This window comes from Notechis scutatus, chromosome 4, assembly GCF_049901735.1.
Source record: "Notechis scutatus isolate UNSWTSFEM ecotype Mainland chromosome 4, rNotScu1.2, whole genome shotgun sequence".
NCBI classification, from domain to species: Eukaryota; Metazoa; Chordata; class Lepidosauria; order Squamata; family Elapidae; genus Notechis; species Notechis scutatus.
In genome coordinates, this window is record NC_142012.1 from 15240085 (window position 1) to 15264465 (window position 24381).

Here is a 24381-nt window from a genome sequence, read left to right on the forward strand (position 1 = left end):
ATAAAACTTAGGATTGCATTAGCTTTTTTGGCTGCTGCTACACACTGCTGGCTCATATTTAGCTGGTTGTCCACAAAGACTCCAAGATCCCTCTCACAGTTACTGCTATTGAGCCTGGTTTCACCCAGTCTATATGTGTACTTTTGGTTTTTCTTGCCTAAGTGTAGGACTTTACTTTTCTCTACATTGAATTTCATTTTATTAGATATGGCCCAGTGTTCTAGTCTGTCAAGATCCAGATGGATCTTGAGCCTATCTTCTTGGGTGTTAGCTATTCCTGCCAGCTTTGTATCATCTGCAAATTTGGTAAGTTCCCCTTCTATTCCCTCATCTGTTAATGAAGATATTGAAGAGTACTGGGCCTAAGACGGAACCTTGTGGCACCCCACTGCTTACTTCCCTCCATGTAGACTTAGACCCATTAAGGACTACTCATTGAGTATGGTTTGCCAGCCAGTTGCGAGTCCATCTAGTGGTGGTGCTATCTATTCCACTTTTTTCTAGCTTACTAAGAAGTAGGTTGTGGTCTACTTTATCGAATGCCTTGCTGAAATCTAAATATATTATGTCCACAGTATTTTGCTGGTCTACTAATTTAGTCACTGTGTTGAAGAATGAAATGAGATTGGTTTGGCATGATCTGTTTCTAACAAACCTGTGCTGACTGCTAGTTATTACTTTACTTGTTTCTAGATGTTGGTAGATCTGTTTTTTTATTATCTCTTCCAGTAGCTTCCCGGGTATTGATGTTAGGCTGATTGGTCCATAGTTTCCTGGGTCTGTTTTTTTCCCCTTTTTTGAAGATGGGAACCACATCAGCTCTTTTCCAGTCCTCTGGTAGTTCCCCGGTGCTCCAGGATTTTTGAAAGATACGATGCAGTGGTTCTGAGATGACCTCTGCCAGCTCCTTTAAAACTCCGGGATGTAATCCATCAGGCCCCGGTGATTTGTTTTCATCAAGATCAGGCAGGTGTTCTCTTACTATTTTTTTTTTGCTTATTTTAACTTTTATTTCTGGTCTGTCTTCTAGAACTATACTATTCTTTTTATGACTTTCATATGTATTTGAAAGTCAAGTGCACAGTACATTTATGCAACCATATCACAACATACTGTAGGTAGCTGTTATCAGTCTATATCTAACAGAAAGAGCTTGTGCATTTGGATCCCAGAATACCTCTGTTGGAATCATTAAAGCACCCACGTCTTTGGCTAAGCAGGAGAGGCTCTGCATCTTTTTTGAATGCTTTGGACATTCCAGGTTGTTTATCTTTCCTGGCAATGAAAACTTGCAAGAAAACTTACAAAGATTAGACATAGCAATCAATGATCCAAGAAACCTTTCCAGTAAAAGCATTTATTGAATGTCTCTAGCATTCTGCAATCATGAAAGAAAAGAGAATCCCTAGAAACCATATTTATTTATGCCTATGTAAACACTCAGTCAACCTTGGCTGATTTCAAACAGCAAGGCTGTACTACTTATAGTACTTCAGTGAGAAATTGCCAAGAAACCCAAGGACTATACAGACTAGACCGGGAAGTCAGAAAAGCATTCCAGAAGAAACTATTTACTGTTGCCTAGATATCTACATGTGTTCATGGATTTATCACAGATAAACTCAACTCAAAGTGGACAAGACTATATTTAACAATGATTTGGCGACGGAATCAAAAACATTAGGTAGAGCTGTATTCTTGCTAAATATACAGTATCTTGACATAACCCTTCAATTGTAGCTATTCAACAGGGACCCATTTTCATGGCTGCCCTGTGGAGAGGACATTTTTGGAAGGGGGAAAATACGAACCATCAGATCACAAATGTCTTTCTCCTGTTGTACAACTTGCTATATAGACCCTCCCTAGCATACTGCAATCTCATTGGATGAAAATATCGGTTCCAATTTAACACTGCCCAGTTATGCTTATTTTACAAGCTATTATAAGCACGCCATAATTCCATATAACCAACAGTAACACAATGTGAAGTTAGCCACAGACTTCAGCTTTCCAAGTTTTTTTTTTTTTTAAAAAAACTTTGCTAAAATATATATTTTCATGATATGCTTTAAAGAAAGGGGGGACCACGCAAACAAGCCGAAGCCCCATCCGTGGGATGCAAGCAGCATACAAAACCACATCCCCTCCAGTCCATGGAAAAATATTTCTCCACGGAACAGGTCCCTGGTGCCCCAAAAGTTGGGGGCTGCTGCTTTAAGAAGCAAAAACAAAATCTCCTAAGTTCAGAGAAAATGTTTAAAAAGGTTTCGACAGCCATAAGGCTAAATAACCAACAAGATTCCTGTCCCTCTCTCAAGGTTTGTGGCTGTAAAATGAATTATGCGAAGTAAAATCATCCATGCAAATTGGCAAGATAAATACAGAGTCTTTATATTTGCACTCTCTAGTTATCTGCTTCTGAGAAAACAATATGCTATTTCTATAAAGAAAGGAATGATCATGATGGAAAAGGAAAACAGAGTTGACAGGGAAATGTCACTCCGCATAGGGGTCTTCCCTCTCTTAACCTCTTGTTCGTGAAGGGAAGGAATAAATTTCAATTTACTAAGCTAAACTATTGAGGGAAGAGAAAAACATCCATCAAGATTAGAGGAAAAAAATGTATTGAAAAGGTCAAAAATAAGTGAACAGCACTAACAGAAATACTTCCATGTCGGAAGCACCCAAGTGCTCAAAGGATTTGCTGGTGACATCACTGTTGCCTGGGGGATGCCCAGGTGGGAGCTTTTTCCACACCTCTGTGAAGTTGCCCACCGAAGTAGTACCCATTAATCCAGCGGTCCCTAACCTTTCCAGTTGGGTGGTCCGGGGGAGAGGAGGGTGATTCCATGTGAGTGGTAAGTGCGCATACACAGCTCCATTTGCATGAGCGTCCTCAAATGGACCTTTGTGAATGAGCATGAGTGCCTGCTGCTGTGGAGGTATGCGAGCTAGCCCACCACTCATGTGGCCCAGTTCTGAATGGGCTGCAGCCCACTATTGGGCCGCGGACCGGTGGTTGGGGACCCCTGCATTAATCTACTTGCGGTCACCTGCTTTCGAACTGCTGGATCAGGGGAAGCTAGAGTGTGGAACTGGAGCTTACTCCGCCCTGTAGCAGCAATGGGTCCCGAACGCGAGGCTACCAATCATCAGCCCAGAGGTCTAACCTCGTGAGCCACCACGCTCGTGAGAGAACAGTTATTCCATCAGATCAAAGCAATAAACACAGGCTATTTTCATGATGCTGGGAGCAAACATGGTCTTCCTGGGTAGCTAATTTCCTAGCATGACAGTTGTAGAACAATTTAATCTCTTTATGAATCCTGAAGTTCTTTAATTTAATCTCTCTCTGCCAAGAACCAAGTAAGGGATTCTAAGCAACCTTCTCTTAAACTTTAGCCCCCCCCCCCCCCATTTCCAGCAAGATTTTAACTGTGTAGTTTTACTTTTACAGCTGGGATAGAAATATGACTAGGGGAATCAAGGAAATTTGGCCAAGGTCTTAGATTCCTTCCAAAACCTGTTCTCTGATTTCCAAGTATGATGAGCTAAACTGGTTCAGTTTTAAATCTATCTTCTTAGATGCTACTTAGAATATTTTCCAAGGAGGCTTCTTATAAGTACTGCATTAAAATAAATTCATTTTTTAAAAAACATTGAAAATATTCAAATATTTAATTTTTATAAATTAAAATTCATTTAAAATCATATACAAAAGATGTCTGCATATCATTAAATGATTTTAATTAGTATCAAAATTAAAGTTCAGAATCATCTATGCTTGGAAATCTATCAACTCAATAAATAAGCACGTTAATAATCAAAGGTACTTTAATCTAACATCTGAAAACCAAAGCCTATGATATCCAAATGTTTCTAACAAAGGTAGCTCTAATGAGAATTCACATTCTGATTACTTTCACTTTATTATTAAAATGTTGTAAAGTAATAACAAAAGCAAAGTAACAACATTAATAATAGTGAAAGTAATATGTTAGTATTTTGCAAATGGTACAAATGGACACAAACCTGATCGTGCATTAACAAATCATCCTCATTTCTGCCATTTTTGCTACAAAAAAAGAAGAAAGAAGTATTAAGGACCATGTCATAAAGGAAGCAACAAGTAATGTACCATTTTTTAATAATCATAAAAATTACATTTTTAAAAAATGGATGAAAATCAAAGCTAACATTTCAAATAATTCCTTCTTTGAGATTTGCATAAAAAAGCCAAGAGATCAGTCTACGATTAACAGACGTGAAACACAATATGAATACATAAAATAAGGCATTCATTATAACGTCAAAACGCACTGTTTCCTGGAAAATAGCAGCATTTTCAAAGTAGGACATACGCAGGCTGACAGAATCTAAAGTTAGCTTTCTCTCTCTCTTATGTTCTCTCTTATGGTTTCAAAGTAGAATTGGATTCTCTCATATAGACCTTAACTGACATTTAAAAATCCGTAATTTTAAGACAGAGTAAATTCTAAGCAAGTTACCCTTCTCCAGAAAACACCTCCATTTCATCTGGTCCTCTTGCATCTACATGTCTCAAGGAAGCAAAAGTTTCCATCGCCTGTCAAACATTAAGACAATTGCTAAGAATGATCATTTTAAACATCACCTCTCAAAACCTCCAAATGTAATTGGGATTTCAACTCTCAGTGCACCTATTCAACGGAAGGACACAATTGGGTTCTATCCATACTGAGAAATGCTACTTATGATATAGGCAGTGAAACAGAAAAGGGATTACGAAGGACATAGTAGCAAGAGATCTACTGACTCAGAGATAGTGGACTGTCACACTGCTGTGCGATGGGTGATCATGAATTATATTATAGTTCCACTATTCCCACGGAAGGGATTCCTGCAACCAAGGGAAATCTGGGGAATTAGACTTAGTAGTCCTTGACTTATGACTCATAACTGAGCCCAAAATTTCTGTTGCTGAGCAAGACAGTTGTTAAATGAATCACTGCAGTTGTTAATTTATGGTAGTGAATCTGGCTTCCCCACTGAATTTGCTCGTGAGAAAGTCACAAAAGGTGATCACATGACCGTGGGACATTACAATCGTCGTAAATATGAGTCCGTTGCCCAGCATCTGTATTTTGATCACGTGACTGTGGAGATGCTGCACGGATTACTGTAAGTGTGAAAAATGGTCATGTCACTTTTTTCAGTGCCATTGTAACTTTGGTCACTAAATAAATTATGGAAAGTTGAGGACTGCTACATACATTAATAAAATAAAATACATTGGCAGGCTTCGGTTTCCTATGAAAATGGCTTGGATTCATTCTTGATCTATTGAGCAAAGCCACACGTCTCATTCATGTACAGTGCGCAACCATAATTTGTTCTTTGGAACATTCTTCCTTCTGGGAGAAGAAAGACTTCTACCTTCCTGGCCTTCAAAACTACTTGCTACAAAGGGCATTTGAGTGCTTTGACACAAGAATTTCCTTGGAATAGATTTACTTAGTTGGATTATTACGTTATTGCCTTGCTGTTTTAAAGATTGGAAACACCCTTGGTGGTAAAATGGGTAGCCTAAATACATATGAGCTTCAGGGGCGCAGTGGTTAGAGTGCAGTACTGCAAGCTCCTCCCACTGCAATTTGGCAGATCAAATCCCACCAGGCTCAAGGTTGACTCAGCCTTCTTTCCTTCCGAGGTGAGTAAAATGAGGACCCAGATTGTTGGGGACAATAGGCTGACTCTCTAAACCGCTTTGAGAGGGCTGTAAAGCACTATAAAGCGGTATATAAGTCTAAGTGCTATTGCTATATAATTGTATGCATGCACGCATGCACGTATCTGTAAATGAACAAAACTATGATGTAAAACCAAAACAGCTGGTTTCACATGGCAATAAGCTGAAAGCAAACAACGAGATATGTACAGGTATTCCTCAACTTATGACCACAATTGAGCCCAACATTTCTATTGTTAAGTGAGACATTTGTTAAGTGAATTTTGCCCCATTTTATGACTTTTCTTGTCTCAGTTGTTAAGTGAATCACTGCAGTTGATAAGTTAGCAACCTGGTTGTTAAGTGAATATGGCTTCCCCACTGATGTTAATTGTCAGAAGGTCACAAACGGAGATTGTGTGGCCTTGGGACACGGCAACAGTCATAAATATAAACCAGTTGCCAAGCATCTGAACTTTGATCACATGATCATGGGGATGCTGGAAATGTCATAACTGTGAAAAACGGTCATGTCACTGTTTTCAATGCTGTGGTAACTTTGAACACCCACTAAGCGAACTGTTGCAAGTCAAGGACTACCTGTACTGACATTCTTTTCACTGGTTCATTCCAGTACATGTAGTCCTCAATTTATGACTGATCATCCAATTTTTGAAAGTTACCGCAGACTTTTAAAAAGCTACTAATGACCCGTCCTCAAAGTTACAACAGCCTCCCCCCTCCGTGGTCACATGATGGTATTTCAGGTGCTTGCCAATCAGCTCACATTTAGGACTAGTTGCAGTGTGCCATGATGAATTGATCGTGATTCTTGCTATGGTTAGCATCTGACCCACTTTAAAGTGCTACTTGTCATCTACAGAGCCTTATAATGGGTGGCACCAAGGTATACATTGAGGATTGCTTTGCCAAGTTGCATTCTGCCCATCTATTGCAAATATCGATCTAGAGAGGGCCTGTTGAGAATCCTACTCCAATATGAGATTTAGAGGCTGTGAGATAGAGGTGGCACACTCTGTAATACTCTCACCTTTGGAAAATTTCTGTTCACAAAAATATATTTGCCTCATCCATGCTTTTGTTTTGAACCTGAATATCTTATTTCAGTGGATCTTTGCCTATAGTGAGATCACAGGTGACCACTGGTTTTACTATTATGATTATAGTTATTAAACCAAAGGCCTAGGGGTTTTATATTTGTCATGATTTTCTTTTCTTTTTTTGCCTGTTATATGCCCCTAGAGTCTTGCAAATGAAGCAGAATACAACTGCCTCAAAAATTTATAAATATAAAAGCGAAATGCAATTCACGCATCATCACAAAATCTCTAGAATCATAAGGCCTACAAACTTGAAATTTGGCACACATGTTCCTCTTGGCTTCTAGGTGCTCATTAAGAAAGGATTTTTCGAAATGACCATCAGAGCAGTATTATTTTGTATATTATTATTAACATGCTTTGATGTTAAGGAGTTCTACTCCCCCTCCCCACCTGAAAAGAAATCTGTTCCAAATGCAAAACACAAGCAGAGGAGAGGACTTTCAGTTTCAGAGCACCAAACAGCTTTAGTACAGAACAGTTGAGCTAAGCCACGCCCAGGCTCCTTGCTGTCTCCTTCTTGCTCACACAGCAAATACTGCTTCAGTTTTCAAACAGCCCTCAACTCTCACATACACTGACAGGATGCTAGATGAATACCGATGGATGCTGGTAGGCAGAATTTTCTCCCCCTTATTTTCCTCCCCAAAAACTAATTCTGATCACATAGTTTCATAGTGAAGCACGGGTATCGAGCTAGTAAATATATAAATGTGCTTTACTGTAGAGACTCATCGTTTGCTCGGAAGGAACGGTTGATGACTTTCCTGATTTTTGACAGCCAATTCTGGGCTACTGAATAACACAATGGGCATTTAAACTTACTCCTGACTTGCCCACTGAATGCAATTGTCACTTGCAAACTTTAGACATTTTTAATACTACAGTCAAATGGCTTGCAGAACCATTCAGCAAGAATAATCGTCAAGACCACCTGAAATGCAGAGATGCTATGAGAGTTGGGCATTCACAGATCATACAGAGTCACCCAAGTTACAACGTGCCATTTGAAAGCTTGGCTTTCATAATTTTGCTTACCAAAGAACTCTCTTGATTGTCGTTAAACTCAGACAGTTTGGTGCTGGATTTCTGCCGTTTTGGTTTACTTCTTTCGCCAATATAGCCAGAACGGTTCTCATGGCATTTTTCCACTTCCTGAGCATTTAACATACACTCTTCAACGCTACCGAAGCCAGAAGGAATATTCTCTTTGTTGATGACCTCGCTACATAGGAAGAAGGAAAAAAGAGATGGCTGAATTCCAGATCATTTATAGTTACTCATAAAGGCAACCCAAGCAATTATTTTAACTTTGCAAGTTCTAGAAAGGTATTTACACCCTACACTTCCTCAGTTATCTTATAGTCTTACATCTCCTGGCATTTTCTTCAAAGAATCTGCACAGTCTATCTGTAGGGGTCCAAGGAACAGATCTGGAATTTTGAAAATCTACTATAAGCCTTCACAAAATCCCTATTATAGCTGAAATTTGCTTGTTCACAAATACCAAACTGTCAAGATTATTCTCTGCTAGGTCTTCTAGTCGCCTGATAATGGGCATGTGGCAATGTTTTCTTTCTTTTTTAAAATATATGTTTTATTAATACATTTTTAATTAAACATCAAAAGTTCCATATCTATATGAACAGCGTGTTGTCTGGCCACAGTTTTAAGTAGAGATATAACAATAATCATAACAATAATCATAATAAACGTATCAATATTAATCACAAGGTAGTAATACAATTAGCTTATCCATCAATACAAACATTTTATCATCTTTCTAATCTTTATAGTTTCTACCCTGTTTCTGTTAGAATAGAATAGAATAGAATAGAATAGAATAGAATAGAATAGAATAGAATACTTTTATTGGCCAAGTGTGACCGGACACACAAGGAATTTGTCTTGGTGTAAATACTCTCAGTATACATAAAGAAAAGATACATTCATTAAGAATCAAGAATCATAATGTACAACACTTAATGATAGTCATAGGGTACAATAAGCAATCAAATCATACTAGAAAACAGTCAATATAAATCGTAAGGATACAAGCGGCAAAGTTACAGTCCTACAGTCACAAGTGGGAGGGGATGGGTGATAAGGAGTGATGAGAAGATTAACAGTAATAGTAGTGCAGGTTTTGTAAATAGTTGAACAGTGTTGAGGGAATTATTTGTTTAGCAGAGTGATGGCTTTCGGGAAGAAAATTGTCCTTGTGTCTAGTTGTTCTGGTGTGCAGTGCTCTATAGAGACGTTTTGAGGGAAGGAGTTGAAACAGTTTATGTCCGGGATGTGAGGGGTCTGTAAATATTTTCACAACCCTCTGTTTGACTTGTGCAGTATACAGGTCCTCAGTAGAAGGCAGGTGGGTAGTAACTGTTAGTTAGCCACTGGTAAAACAAGTCCCATGTTAAAAAGTATTCTGTTTCTTTCTATTATTTTAAGTGTTAATCTATCCATCTCAGTACATTCTAATATTTTTTAAAATGTTGGCAATGTTTTCCAACTGGGCAGCTTTAAGATTAGGCCTTGGTGGCTAGGGAATTCTGGGAGTTGCAGTCATTCAATCTTAAAACTGCCAAGGCTGAGAAATACTGGCATGTAGCGAAAGTTAATATGAGGTTAGAGCAGTGGTGGTATTCGACCGGTTCGGCCCAGTTCTGGCGAGCCAGTCGAAGTGATGAGCAGCGGAGACCAAACCTCTTCTCTCCGCCACTCTGCTTTTAGGCCCACCCACCTGCCCGGCCTCCCATACTCACTTTTATCTGCTGAATTTGAAGCGCAGCTGCTTTGCACGGCACAGAATAGCGCTGCGCAGCAGCTGCTGAAGCGACCAGGATCGTGCAGGCTTGCAAGAGGCGAGTTAGAATGCCTCTGTGCCTGCGCAAACACCCCTGCGGGCACGTGCACACAGAGTATGTGCATGCGCGCAAAGCGCACCCACCAAGCCACGCCCACTGAACCGGTGGCAAAAATATTTGAATCCCACCACTGGGTTAGAGCCTGGCACTTTATTCTATGATGTGTAAGCTTTTTATTTATTGGTTAAAAAAAGTATAAACATTAAAGTTAACTGGTGTTGGTACAAAGAGGAATATCCTAGAAGGTTAATTACCTATCCCATATCTAGCCTAGCATAAAGGCAAATGCTGCAGCAATGTAATCGAAGTGAAGCAGATTGAACAATGCTGGATGGGATACTACCTGGAATTCCATAGGAAAAATTTGACAGAATAGAATAGAATTATTTATTGGCCAAGTGTGATTGGACACACAAGAAATTTGTCTTGGTGTAAATGCTCTCAGTGTACATAAAAGAAAAGATACATTTGTCAAGAGTCAAGAATCATAAGGTACAATACTTAATAATAATCATATATATAAAACATATATATAATATATAATAGTCACATATAAATGAGAGTGAAGAATATGACTTCCAAGAGGAAATATAGTAATGACAATACATGGCAGGATGCAGGATTTTCCATACAGTTTACTTTCAAGGATTTAAAAATGAGTCCAGTCTAATGAAAGGCATTCTAAGCAACATTCATTTCTGATTATGTAGGTCTAGACCAGGGGCGTTAAACTGGTGGCCTGTGGGCCGGATGTATCACGCACAAGCCACACTCACCCTGGCTCTGCAAAGGCAAAAAACATTGCGATATATCACGGTATGTCACATGATGCGATCGAGTTTGACACCCATGGGCTAAACAAACATGACAGGGAAATCAGAATATTTGGAAAAATTTCCGTTCCATTCCATCCTTTCTGCCAAATCTTTTCAATAAAAATTCAAAAAGTGAGGAGAACTGTGATGATTCCAACATCTCCACAATTATCTAGGAATAGGAAGGCAATGGAGATATTAATTTGAAAATGCAGAACGGTGTTGTCAAACTCGATTTCACTGAGGGCCGCATCAAGGTTATGTCTGACCTCAGGAGGCTGTGATGGCTGTGGCCAGCTCGACGTCACTTGTGTTGTGGATGCCTATGGCGGCCTGAGTGTTCTCCCAGCGAAAATGGGCTCCAGAGCTCCATTTGCAGCTGCAACGGCCTCCTACAACCTTCTGCCAGCGAAAACGGAGCTCGGAAGGGAGGCCTGTGGCTGTCCTGAGCTCAGTTTTTGCTGGCAGAGACGCTGCAGGCCTTCGCTGTTTCCAGGACGGCCCCGGGGGACTAAGCAACCCACAGACTGGATCCAGCCTCTGGGCCTTGAGTTTGACACCCCTGATGTAGAATATTTGCTCTGGAAAGCATCAGGCCTCTTGGCAACTTGAGAGGGGTGAACCAGTTTTTTGCAATTATCTGACAATTGCTATCAGAGAGTTCTAAAACTGTCTCATAGGAGAAGGAGGAGAAGAAGAAAAGAGAAGAAAAAAGCATACCTATCTCTGGTCTTTCGGCCTTCATCTTGTTCTTTATGATGTCGCCTGCGCTGCCCAGTGGATACACTGGAAGATGTTAATGATGTTCCAGATTCAGATTCTTCAGAACTTTGACCACTAGAGCCATGAACATCAAAAAGATGTTGTTCGACAGCTGTCCGGATAGTCTTTTCTAAGTATCTGTCAAAACAACATAAGTTACACATACATACATATAAGGTAAAGGTAAAGGTTCCCCTCTCACGTACGTGCTAGTCGTTTCCAGCTCTAGGGGGTGGTGCTCATCTCCGTTACAAAGAAAAGGAGCCAGCACTGTCCAAAGATGTTTCCGTGGTCATGTGGCTGGCATGACTAAATGCCGAAGGCACATGGAGCGCTATTACCTTCCCATTTTTCTACTTGCATTTTTACAGTGCTTTCAAACTGCTAAGTTGGTAGAAGTTAGGACAAGTAATAGGAGCTCACTCCGTTATGCGGTGCTAGGGATTCAAACCGCTAAACTGCCAACCTTTCTGATCGACAAGCTCAGCATCTTAGCCAATGAGCCACCCCGTCCCCTACACACATACATATACACAAGTATTAATATATATTTTTTAAAAATGATAATGAGTTCCCAATGTGAACCATTCATTTATAAGCGTATATCTCAAAAATGATTTGCAAGAAGTGTTTCAAAAGTGGCTTAAGTTCTACTATTAAGTTCTACTTATACATTAAAAGAGACCACCTTTTTTTCAGGCTTCTGCATAAAAACGGAAAGGAAAGGTAGACTTCTGCTTTAATAGTTAGTTGTCCTAGCTTAAATGAAAGGATTCCATAAAACAGCAGCATTTCTTTTTTCGTGGTCGATTTATTATTTTGCTTGGTTAGATTTATTAAGTCATTTGTCCCATAAAAACATTTTTGTATCTCTTAACTTAATGTTAAGAGATGCAGAAGGTTATTTATCCAAATACATTTGCTAGCATTTTCTATTCAGATTGATTAAAACACAGGTAGGATAAATATGTTTGATTAAAAAAAAATAGGTGAAGAAAAGAGGACAGAAAAAAGCCCATAATAAAGAAAAACGTAACAGACAAAAAATATCTAGAGATATGAGACATGTTCCATAGAGAGATGTTCCCAATTGGATGCTGCTTATAATGCCTTTCATTTTGTTGTGTCCTTGATAAAAGAATTTACACAATAAAGTATGTTTTTCAGCCAACTGAGATACTACCTTCCCCTCACCTATTTTTTTTATTAGATCTGTCCTCCTTCTCTTTCTTTGAGTGAACAGTGGTGAGTTGTATTTGTATGAGATCCGTGATATGGATCTCTTTTGAAGACTTGATTAATTAACATACTTGTATTCATTTTTTCTGTGAGGCACAAGAGTCCATGTTTATTGGTGTAGGGTTAGTTGGAAAAAGAGACACTGCCTCAAGTTCATCCAGAGAAATGTATGGCTAAGTGGAGAGCAAAATCTAGTTCTTTTGAACCCATCTTCAATTCACGGAATCATTCTCATTTTCAGTGCTTTTAGAGAAAATTTCTGTAGCTCACTTATTTTCTTTATTAATGCTATATTGATAGTTGCTACTGTAAACGCATGATTTTCTGCCTTCATCAAAATAATCTATCTTTTCCTTCTTTACCTACTGTGTGTTTTAAATATATAGCTCCCTCTACTGATAAAAAGAAAAATCATGTAGCATTTTCTTTAAAAAAAAAATACTGTGGCAGACCAACAAGTGGAAAAGAGGGGAAGCGTTCTTTTGTGGGATGGGCACAGTGTCTCTGTTTTTGTTTCTAAGGATAAAAGGGGTTCCTTGAGTTTTTGAGTACTTAAAGGGGAAAAAAGTCCAGGGGTAAAAAAAGAATATTTTTTCGGTCTTTTTTGGAAGGGGGGTTGTTTCTTTTGAGAGATGCAGTTGAAAGGAGTCTAAAGACTGACATGCAGCCTTTCTGAATCTAAGCAACCTGAGACTGGATCTTACCTGTGTGGAAGAAATCTTGAGCGTACAATAAATATAAAATAAGATAAGTTAATTGGCTTGAAACAAGATCGGGTCAAATTGGTCCAAAGTCATCTTAAAATACACTCTTCCTTAAGAAGTCAAGCAACGGTCAAGACTGGCTACAGGTAGGCCTCAGATCACAATTGAGCCCAAAATTTCCTAAGCAAGACAGTTGTTAGACCTTTCTTACCACAACTATTAAGTGAAACACTGCTGTTGTTAAATTAGTAATGCAGTTGTCAAGTGAACCTGGATTCCCCATTGACTCTGCTTGTCAGATGGACCCCAAAAGTGACCACATGATCCTAGGACCCTGCAACTGTCATATATACATGCCAGTTGCCAAGCATCCACATTCTGATCACATGACCATGGGGATATTGTGATAGTTGTGAGTATGAAAAATGATCATAAGTCACTTTTACCAGTGCTTTTGTAACTTTGAATTGTCATTAATTACATGGTTATAAGTCAAGGACTGCCTGTACATATTATCGTATAGGCAGATTATTGCATTCAATTAGAACATCCACATCATCTAGCATTTTTTAGGAAGATCATTGCAGTACTCTATTTAGGAATCAGCTTGGGCATTCCTTAACAGACACCCAAGATGCCTTTTTTTCATAAGGTGGCTGTATACAAAAAGGTTTCCACTGAAACCATTCAAACTAGACAATAACAATCTTATCTTCTATTATGTCTACCACTAGTGCTATCAAAGATGTGGTACATTTGCCACACACACACACACAAATCACAAGATATTTAATGAGGAAAAACAAGAACTAAAGAACAGAGTGACAAAAGAGAAAGAATTACTTACTCTCCAGTAGCAGGGATGTTGTTGACTTGTGACACGTGAGCACTGTATAAAAAGAGGTTAAAAGTTAGGTATAATTTCTGAAGGACATTAAGAAAAAGTGGTTCAAAAGTTCACTTAAATCAGGGGTCTTCAAACTTGACAGCTTTAAGACTTGTGGACTTCAACTCCCCAGATTCCTTCCCCAGTCATGTTAGCTTAGGAATTTTGGGAGTTGAAGTCCACAAGTCTTAAACTTGCCAAGTTTGAAGTCTTTGACTTAAATGGTAAGTGACATATTTAAAGACACAGTTTTACTGAGAATTAAGCAATTGGTTCCAAACAATCGTGCATATGCGCTAGAATGTGTTTAGATGTTCAAGTGTATTATTCAATTCTTTAAGATGAGTAACAGAACCTTTTTTTAAAATTACAGATTTATATTGAAACTACCATGATGACAGAACATATACATGAATTATGACTTTCTGGGAATAATTATTTCCCCATTGTTTCCAGCAAAGCAATTGGCATCTATCCCAAATCTCTGAGACAGACCTAAGTATATATACAGCAAATCAAGAAATGCTGGCCAGTCTCACATATTTTGCACAAAATTTAAACATACACCTTTAATACTCATCAATAATGAATTATGAAATAATTGCTTGAAAAGAAAGGAACATGAATCAAAATCAATGTAGCTAAGTCCATTTTATTTGATCATCAAGTTATTATTTTTTTCACAGTTAATGAAAGCCACGTAGGAAAAATCATGAGGTGAAAAATATATCTGGAGCGATTTTCAATTCTTCTGCCTAATATAGACTCGTTAACTATTGTCAAGCCCATGAAATGACACTACAAAGAGTCAGGGCAACACATCATGCTTTCTCCCTGATCTAATGATGGAAGCAGATGTGCTAGGAAGCCTGAGGGTTCGTGACCAAAGATCATATCTTTAAACTGTAAGGCAAGATTACGTTTGAGACTTTTTCTGGCTACCCTTTGCTGACTCAGCTTTGCAGATAAGAGAGTCATATGGCATACTTCTGAAGGCAATATTCAATAAACGTCATTTATGTGAAGCATAAAAAACAGTTCATTATCTTTATTTTATTAGTCACGATAGCTGGCTAACCTACCTGCCTACAAATCAAGACAACATCACTAAAGGAAAGACTAAGTGAATGCTATACTGTTAAATGTGTTAACCATACTATGCCAAGAGAACAAGAAATTACCAGTGACAATTCTATTACAGGTAGTCCTAAACTTTCAACAGTTTATTTGGTGACCACTCAAAGTTACAACAGCACTGAAAAAAGTGTGTTATGACCGTTTTTCATAGTTACGTTTGCAGCATCCCCACAATCACATGATCAAAATTCAGATGCTGGGCAACTGATTCATATTTATGATCGCTGCTGTGTCCCAAGGTCATGTGATCACTTTTTGTGACCTTCTGGCAAGCAAGTTAATGGGGAAGCCAGATTTACTTAACAACCAAGTTACTAACTAATCAACTGCAGTGATTCACTTAATACTTGAGAAAAGAAAAGTTGTAAATGGGGCAAAACTCACAACAAATGTCTCACTTAACAACAGAAATGTTGGGCTCAATTGTGATTGTAAGTCAAGGACTACCTGTGTTTTAAACATGCTTATTTTGAACAAGTTCTGAATTCTTGCTAATATTTTCAAGTGAAATGCATATATCCTGCTTTGTTCAGCAGACATAGGTTTTTTTTTAAAGTAAGTAGAATGATAGACACAAGATATGGGTTATTTTCTTCTAAAGATGGGTAAATAAGAACCGGTGGCTGAACAGGGGTGCAATGCTCTTTAGTACGGACAATTAATTTATGTTACTTATGAAGCAAATTACTATAAATGAGCTAATTTCCACCATTCAATTATATCTCTGTTGAAAAGCATAGCATCAGGATGGGCCAAGAAACTTACACAACTACAGCCAATATTTACAAACCAATGTGACATCTAAACTTAATACTAGTGCATTAAGAGCTAATTCTGAAGAATCTTTGGAAATTCCTCTTCACCCCAAGTACAATAACACAATTCTTTTTCAGTAGCTGAACTGGTTACCCACCAGTTATTAAAAACCCTAAAGATGTTTCAGGCTTCTTTTTTGCACCAATATAATAAATCACTAAGATAAAAAAGAAGTATGTCTCAACTGTGATGGGCATTTGGCTTATGGAGACTAGGAAATGCCCATCAAGAAGCTAGAAGAATTGCTCAAAGAGGCAATGCTTCTGTTATGTTCAGATAATGTTCTCAGAATTGCTTTCATAGAAAGTATGTTTCCTTCAAAAGTGCCTTGGCTATGATGAAGAAAGAGATATCCATATACACATGAGAAGACAGGTAGCCATCTCAGACTTATCAGGTTGTTTCCCAACTTGCCAACTGATAGTGACTTGCCAACTTCAGTGCAACACAACATCTTTCTCTTCACCAGTCACGTACAGCTTTTAAACACAAATGCCAAAGAGTTAATCTGACATCTTTGGCCATGAAAGCCATGTACTTTCACACTGCAATGTGCTACAAAGTCTGTCATCTAGATCAAGGGTCTTCAAACTTGGCAAGTTTAAGACTTGTGGACTTCAACTCCCAGAATTCCTAACATGATTGGTGGAGGAATTCTGGGAGTTGAAACCCCAAGTCTTAAAGCTGTCAAGTTTGAAGACCCCTGATCTAGATGCAACAATGAACTATGGCTTAGGAACAGAAATCGTAGCTCTCACACATCCACATGTATAAATATACAAATGTAATTTCATGCTTTATGCAGAAGGAAAGCCCTTCAGTAGGTCCGTACTGAAAAGCTGTAAAAACCTGTGACATACTTACATACATAATTATGTATATACACCAAAGTTATTATAGGCTCTTTTAGAACATGTGATAGTAGAAGGAACTTCTATGATATACACAAAATATGATATGTATACAAATGAGATAATCAATATGTAATCTCCAGAACTAATTTGAGGAGGCAAGTACTTTAAAATTACCCTTTTAAATTCCAGCTGCTAGATCTGCACTTCTAAAATCTGTAAGTGATACTTTTTGATAGCACGAATAAGGTTGTCTTCTTACTGCACTGATACATTATGTTCACTGTGGAAGCTTGTTTGCAAAAGCAGCTACATTTGTTATCAGCAAAAGTAAACCAAATAGGAAGTATATTTACTTTTGAACATTCCTCCCAATAATTTAGAATTGAATGCAACTCCTACAAATGAAAGTGCAAAAGTATGAATTTTTATTGAAACTGGGCAATTGCAGATCAGAAAGAATGCCCAATAATTTTTATTGCCATATTCTTCAGAGCATAACACAATAGTTCCCAACCAGGCAAAAAGGATAGTGCTATTGGGCTATTTTCCTATAACTGGGCTATAAAAATAAATAAAAAGATTTCTACAAGCAGTTTTCACTAGATTGCCTGCAGGGAAGTATCAATTGCAGTAAACCTCCGTTACTTAAGAACTGAATGATGATGAAAGAGAAAATCTGGAACTCTACATTTGATAACTACTGGTTCCAGAGTCACTTATTTGAGATGGCCTGACATATAAATTAAATAAATAAAATAAACAGCAAGTATGACAGGAAGCTGAATTCTAATGGTGAAAAGCTTGTGAAAGAGAAACAGCAGGAGGAAAAAAAATCAAGCAAATGAACACTATTCTCTACAGAGAAAGGAAGAAATAAAAGAGAAAGCTATAGTGCAAAAAGAAAAGAAAGCAGAAGAAAAGTAAAAGAAAAAAGAAACAAGTGACTTCTGATCTTCATTACAGCCGTTATAAGTACAACTGTAGATTTAGCTCCTTCTTAAAAGTTACCTCACTACTCTCTTCTTTTTATAATCTATCCTATTTCATTTATAATCTATCCTATCTCCATTGCTCTTAAGTTCATTTTTTCCCAGTTTTGTGTGAGAAGTTCGTAATGGAAGACAACATCTGTCTCCAGGTAAAGAAACCGATGGAGTGCAGATTTCAAGTAAATGACAAGGAGGGAAAACTTAAGTATGAGATTTGCCCTATCTTTAGGCTCAGGCAGAGTGAGACGGTCAACTTAGGTTACAAATGTTGGGAGGCCTTAGGTGGCCTCCCTTCCTTGGAATCAGTACAACCTGTTGGTTGATTGTCAAGTTCTCAGAAGATTCAATGGTCAGTCAGTCCAGTTGTCTTTTGTTATGTAATGTTTTATAAATGGGCATCATGCAACATGATGTCTCAGGTCAGTACTGTTTTTTCTCTTATACTATTTCTCCAGTCTAAAATGCATCCTCCTGAAAGAGGTTTTGTCAGGGAATTGCGCAGCTGGTGTCCAAATGAAGTCAGAGACCCAAACTTGTAGTTTTATATAAATATATTTTGCATCTAAATATGCACCGAACAAAATTGTCAGGCAAACCAGGTAAATCATGGGCGTCAAACTCACAGTGTTACATTGGCATCACGTGATGTTTCATGATGGTTCCCCCCCTGGGGTGGGCGTGGCCTGCATGTGACGCATCCAGCCCACAGGCCGCTAGCTTGACACCCGAGGTAAATCACAGAGCATACAGGACACACAGAAGAAAAAAGGGAAACTCTCTCCCGCGCCACACCCACAGTAGCCAATCACAGCACAGATTGTCTCATGCAGGAGCCAGTAGTCAACCAATCAACCATAACTGTTGTGTTCTGGCTTATTGCACAATCCCACTGCTCCAAATACTAAATTTAAATATCTTAATAAGCTTCATTTCAAAATAACCTGTTTGTTTCCAGTAAGAAATAAACCTAGGGCTCATATTAGTTATGTCTTATGTAATTGACATACTATCTCAAGGTGCATTATTTTTAAAACAGTAAAAATACAAAATGCAAAACAAGAAACTAGATTCAACCTTCTTCATAACAACTGAAACAGAGTAATAACTGCTATGTGTTGAGAGACTCGCAACAGATCGTCATTTTTTCACCACTTTCCCCCCTCCCCTCTTTTGGATCCTTCTAATTACTCATGGTAAAGACATTGGAAGGAAAGTAAAGCACGGAATCCTTGGTAGAGTTGAAGGGTGCGGTTTAAATTGCATAACAACTTTTCACTGTGGCTTCAGAGAAACATACCTGATATCTGCTATCAAATGTACTACCATAGTGAAAGCTTTCTACCAAATTCACGGAGAATAAGAACATCAATGGCTATTATTCAATACTACTGTACTGTCTATATTACCTCTGGATAGGAGACGGTGGATAACACCACTTGCAAAAGAACATGTGGTGAAGGTTACTGAAATCTTGTCCAGCTTGTGAATTTTTAGTTGGACATTTGGCTGTGATCTAGCCAGCCCTTTTCTTCATAAACAAGAAATGGTTGCATCAAAGGACTCGCCTCTATGTTATTTAAACAATTCCTTTGGCATTGGATGGTTTAATACAAATTAACCTACTGCCAAATTCTACCTGTCCCATCTCCACAAAGCACCTGTGTGAAGAGCAACACTGAATACAACCTTTCTTCAGTCCCGCATTTTATCAGGGCAAGCAAAACATTTTTACCTGGGCTCCGCCTGGATTAAATTCATACTCTATTGACACTTGCTGTTCATATTCTGTTTTGAAATATGCCCTGTTTACCTAATCAATTTGGTGCCAGCAGTGTTCACCTGATCACATGAAAGGCAAGGCGCAGAACATTTTTCAAACACAGATATTGAAGGTGCTTCTGGTAGACAGCTCCAAGCTCAAATAAATCACTCTTCTTCCACTGTTAGCCATAAGTAGAATTATAACTCATGCCAGCAGAGAGGGCCTTCTTTGGATTTCATTGGTCAAATAATTCTGACAACTGGGATATAGAAGAAGAGCCTTCTCTGCTGCAGCATCTGCCTTTTTGAACACCTTACCCTCCAAGGTAAGATTTGCCCCTACCTTCCTATCCTGCCACAAAAGCTTGAAAACCCAACTTTGCTGGTTGGGATTCAATGTTGGGGTAACCCACTGGAGGTGGCTGCTGGATTGAGGGCAGACTCCTCACTGCTTTTTACCTGTCCATCTTTTTGTTATCATATTGATGTATTGTTGTGTTCTTTTTCGTGGCTTGTGTTTTATTGCTCTTATTGTTTTAGTTCAGTTTACACTCTTTTTCATTTCTTCCTTTTTATTGTTGTAAGCTGCTCCAGCCTTAGATAGGCAGCAAATAAATTTAACAAATAAGCTTTTCATGCTACAACTTTCCATGTGGCACTGCATTTTGCTCTGTCCATATCCCACTGTCTTGCGACTGTACCAGAATCCTTAGTAGTATTCTTCAATCTTTAAGATGTATCATTTCAGTGTCAAATAGAACTACATGGACGTTCATGAGATCGTTTGCAGTGATGTCAATTCTTCTGTCATGTATTTTATTTTTTAATTATTCTTATTAGACAAAAGTAGTACACTGCCCCATATGTTGTATCTAACAGGATTAATCATGGAAAGATAATCACAGTTTTACATTACTGCAATGTTTCTGATAAGGGGTTTCCTATCACTGTTTTTCAATGGTGATTAGTGATACTCATTTTTTTTTCTTCAAAGTTATCACGACAGGTATACATAATTATATAAGCTATGATATCAATATATCCAAACTGAAAAGGCAATGTATTTTGGTACTTTATGTAAGTGTCCAGAAAAATGTTTAAATGCTTAACGCAGACAATCCGGTGCTATCATACTGCTCACTGAAAATGCTGTTATATGTGCTTTTTTGTAATGGGCTCACTTAATCCTATTCAGCATGGCCATTATAAAATGTCTCTGTGAAGACTGCATTTTGCAATTTTGGAATGGACTGTAAGGACCTTCTCAAAAAGCATTTCCAAGCAATGCAGGGGATACCTAGGAGGATTAATATTTAGGATTAATCTATCCCAGATACCATCTTGTTACCGAAGACTTTACTGAAGGATCTGCTTGCTCTTTGACAGTGACTTTCTTATTAACAGTTTCAGCCTGTTGTTGGCAAACTTTTCTCATAAAGGGACAAACTAACCTAGGAGCTGGAAAAGAATCAGGACAGCATTCCCAAACATGTTGGACTACCATTATCTCATTCGAGCATACAATCTGAACATCTGGAATGGTTTTGCTGGGGAAGACTGCAAAGAGTGCAAACAGTTGGCTAAGAAGAAGGCTTCAATCAGGTTTAATTACATACACAACCAGGTAAGGTGAAGCTGAGTAGTTGACAGGAAGAGGAAGACATGAAACTGGGAGGGAAAATCTGCAGATCTGAGAAAAGTATGTACAGTTCATATCTCTTAAATTTGGCTCGATAATTTAATTAGCCAAAAGGTTCTTCTCTGGTGAGATCCATCTCAACAAGGACAGAAAAAAACTACAAACAAATCTAAATCTAAAAGGAATTCCAAATGAGTAAAAATTTGCAACCGTACTGTATTTAATATGATTCAGGTTGTTTACTTAGCCTGTTTAGGTGGGGAACAAGGGAATACAACAGGAACGCTTTCAAGCCTCTGTCCTCCTCAAAAACTCTGCAACATTTGAACACAGATTTTACAAGGAAAGGAGGAAAATATATACACAATGTTCCTGCTAATTGGCAAGCCTGAGGCATTGTGAGGTCCTTGGAATCCGGACAAGTCTCTACTGCATCCACCCAGTATGTTACATAACTGTCTGCTTTCAATCACTGTACTTTGTGTACTGCATAAGTTGCAGCCCACATCCTTCATATGTTTACATTCATTGCTCTGTTGTTATATCACACAAATAAGTCTACAGTGAGTTGAATTTGGGCGTCAGGAAGTTCACAAAACAATAAGGGGAACAAAGGAAAATAAACAGCTCTCTGGCCCTGTGGTTATCTGGGGCCGCAAAGGTCTACAAGACCACCAGGTGACAGCAAAAAGGGCGTTGGTACTTACCTGATACACCCGTTCTCTGTGAGCTGTGAAGAGCATCCAGAAGTGGAGGTGCTTCAGTCTCTTCTGGAAAGGCTGGGCTTAAAACTCCGGGACACTCCTCCTCCTCCACGGGACACCTCCTCAGCGTCCCCCAGTTTTAGCTCAGCCTTTGTGGTAAGAGGTTGCGCACTCCCTGACTGGAACGGTTTCTGATTCAGCTAGTCAAGATTCAGGTTTGCTCTTGGGTTAATTCGGCTTGCAAATTTTCCCCCCTATTAATCTGGCGATTTCAAGCCAAGTGGCTCTATTAGGTTATCACCCCAATCAGTTGAGAGCAGCTCTTTTGTGTACTGCATAAGTTGCAGCCCACATCCTTCATATGTTTACATTCATTGCTCTGTTGTTCTATCACACAAATAAGTCTACAGTGAGTTGAATTTGGGTGTCAGGAAGTTCACAAAACAATAAGGGGAACAAAGGAAAATAAACAGCTCTCTGGCACTGTGATTATCTGGGGCTGCAACGGTCTACAAGACCACCAGGTGACAGCGAAAGTAACTTGTTTTTTGCTGCCATCTATTGGTCAGCTGGTGTTTTGCAAGCCAGAACAGCAGCTCTAAATAAAACAGATGCCGGCACAAAAATTACCCAAGCCATTCCTCTTTAATTTTTGTAATGAGGTTACCAAGGCAAAGGAGGGAAATCAATTAAATATGAACACCCGCTTCTCATCACAAGAGCATAAAAGGGATGAAGTATCAACCAGTGGCCAGCCTTCATTTTCTCTTCCTGCCAAATTTATTCCTCCTAGCAATCTAGCCCAAAGCCACAGATTTCTATTCTTAAACACGAAGAAGGGAATGAAGTCAAATTAAGCTAAGATATCCTTACACGGTCCTACAAGTTAGCAATAACAACAACAATCAGCATCAATCAGTTTCCCATTGTAGTCCAATCAATAAACCATTATGCAGAAACCATGGCTTATTGCAGGGTAAATGCAGTTTTCATGTTGTGGATGGATATCTATCTGTTATAGATCTATAGATTCTCTTAAGTCATTGTCTAGGAAGGAAATGTTTTTGGGCAAAACCTTTGCAAATGGCTAGTAATTGTCCTCTGCAGCCTTTTCTTATGAATCAAGCCTCCAAACAGAATATAAATATATATAAATACCTCAGATAGAATGGTGATAAAGGCCTTTCATCCTCTTGGGAACTAAAAACAAAATAAAATATCTTTGTCATTAGCGTGTTCATTTCTAGTTCTTTTTTTGCAAGCTAATTGGTACAATTAGATCAGAAGAAAGGAGGAAAGCCCAAAGATGGCCATATGCTCATTTGTGATATTAAAGCCAACAGCTTGTTAACAGAGAGGAGCAAATTAAACATTAAATTGTGTTCTTTAAGGTGGAACCGCAAATACCTGCAATGGAAGAATGGATGCTGAAATTTAATGGAGCTGGCACAGACAGCAAAAGCGACTGCTTTGATTAAAAAAGAATATTTTTTGTCTAACTTTATTTCTACTTGGAAACCACTTTTGAATTTTTAGCTTGAAACTGAAAGAAATGAAACTTTAACCCCGGGATTTTATGATTAGATTTGTTTATGATTGCAGAAATACTGTGTGTTATGGTTTATTCTAGTTCAGGGTCACTGTATATTATACTAGACTGGTAACTTTCCTTCCCTCAATCCATCTCTTAAAAATCGCAATTCCATTGCAAGGAAAATTATAAATGCTATTACATAAAGAAACCCACCAAGCTTAAAATGCTATTATATAGCTGCTGACTGCGTTCAGGTATGATTTTTCTTTTATCTCTGCTCCAGTAATTAAAATCACTTCTAAAGAGAACTGCTGTTTCATTTCTCCATCTCTACCTCCTATGTCAACCTGCTAGTAGTAAAAAAAGAAATATAGACATTTTATGATGGGCTATTTCAATTGTTGGGGGTTTCTCTAGTCTTTGATGGATATGAGGCTTGCTGGTTTGTTCAACACTCAATGATTAGCCACAAGGACATCTTATCAATGCCCACGCCAAAAACCTATTGAAATCAATGAGATTCCTGCTATATAAATGGCTTGTTAACAAGCTGACTGACTCTTCTGACAGAACTGTGAAAATGATCCTAACATCTGCTACGAAAAAGCAGAACAACTTAAAAGTTGCTGTCCACAGGCCTTCCTAAAATGAGTTTCAGAATATGGCCAACAACAGAAAAGAGATGTTTCAAGGAAGCCTTTTTTGAGCGCTGAAGGTGCTGAATCTGGAAAAACTAAAAAAGCTCACAGAAAGATCGGTGTCAGTGAGCCAAGCGTAAACATTATATGCTGCAAAAATATTTTCAAGACACATGGCACTGTTCATGGGTCAACTTTGCCATTA

The 24381-nt window shown here is 38.4% G+C and overlaps 1 protein-coding gene and 1 long non-coding RNA gene across 8 annotated transcripts in view; one reads left to right on the forward strand and one right to left on the reverse strand.

The window, feature by feature from the left end:
- FAM13A (family with sequence similarity 13 member A) overlaps window positions 1–24381 on the reverse strand; it is a 142110-nt gene that overhangs the window by 33525 nt on the left and 84204 nt on the right. For 4 of the 7 annotated variants that reach the window (XM_087962862.1, XM_026672645.2, XM_026672646.2 and 1 more), the window contains 6 exons: window positions 23163–23204; window positions 14066–14107; window positions 11234–11413; window positions 7870–8056; window positions 4512–4588; window positions 4036–4078 (listed from right to left, as the gene is read on the reverse strand). In XM_087962862.1, the coding sequence (XP_087818988.1) occupies window positions 4036–4078; window positions 4512–4588; window positions 7870–8056; window positions 11234–11413; window positions 14066–14107; window positions 23163–23204 (571 nt within the window). The remainder of the gene's footprint in view (window positions 1–4035; window positions 4079–4511; window positions 4589–7869; window positions 8057–11233; window positions 11414–14065; window positions 14108–23162; window positions 23205–24381) is intronic. The other 3 variants (XM_087962864.1, XM_087962861.1, XM_087962863.1) reach the window with 1 other exon arrangement.
- On the forward strand, window positions 19794–23242 carry LOC148130663 (uncharacterized). Its single transcript, XR_015749168.1, has 2 exons — window positions 19794–19987; window positions 21072–23242. It is a non-coding gene; the product is annotated as an uncharacterized LOC148130663 (long non-coding RNA).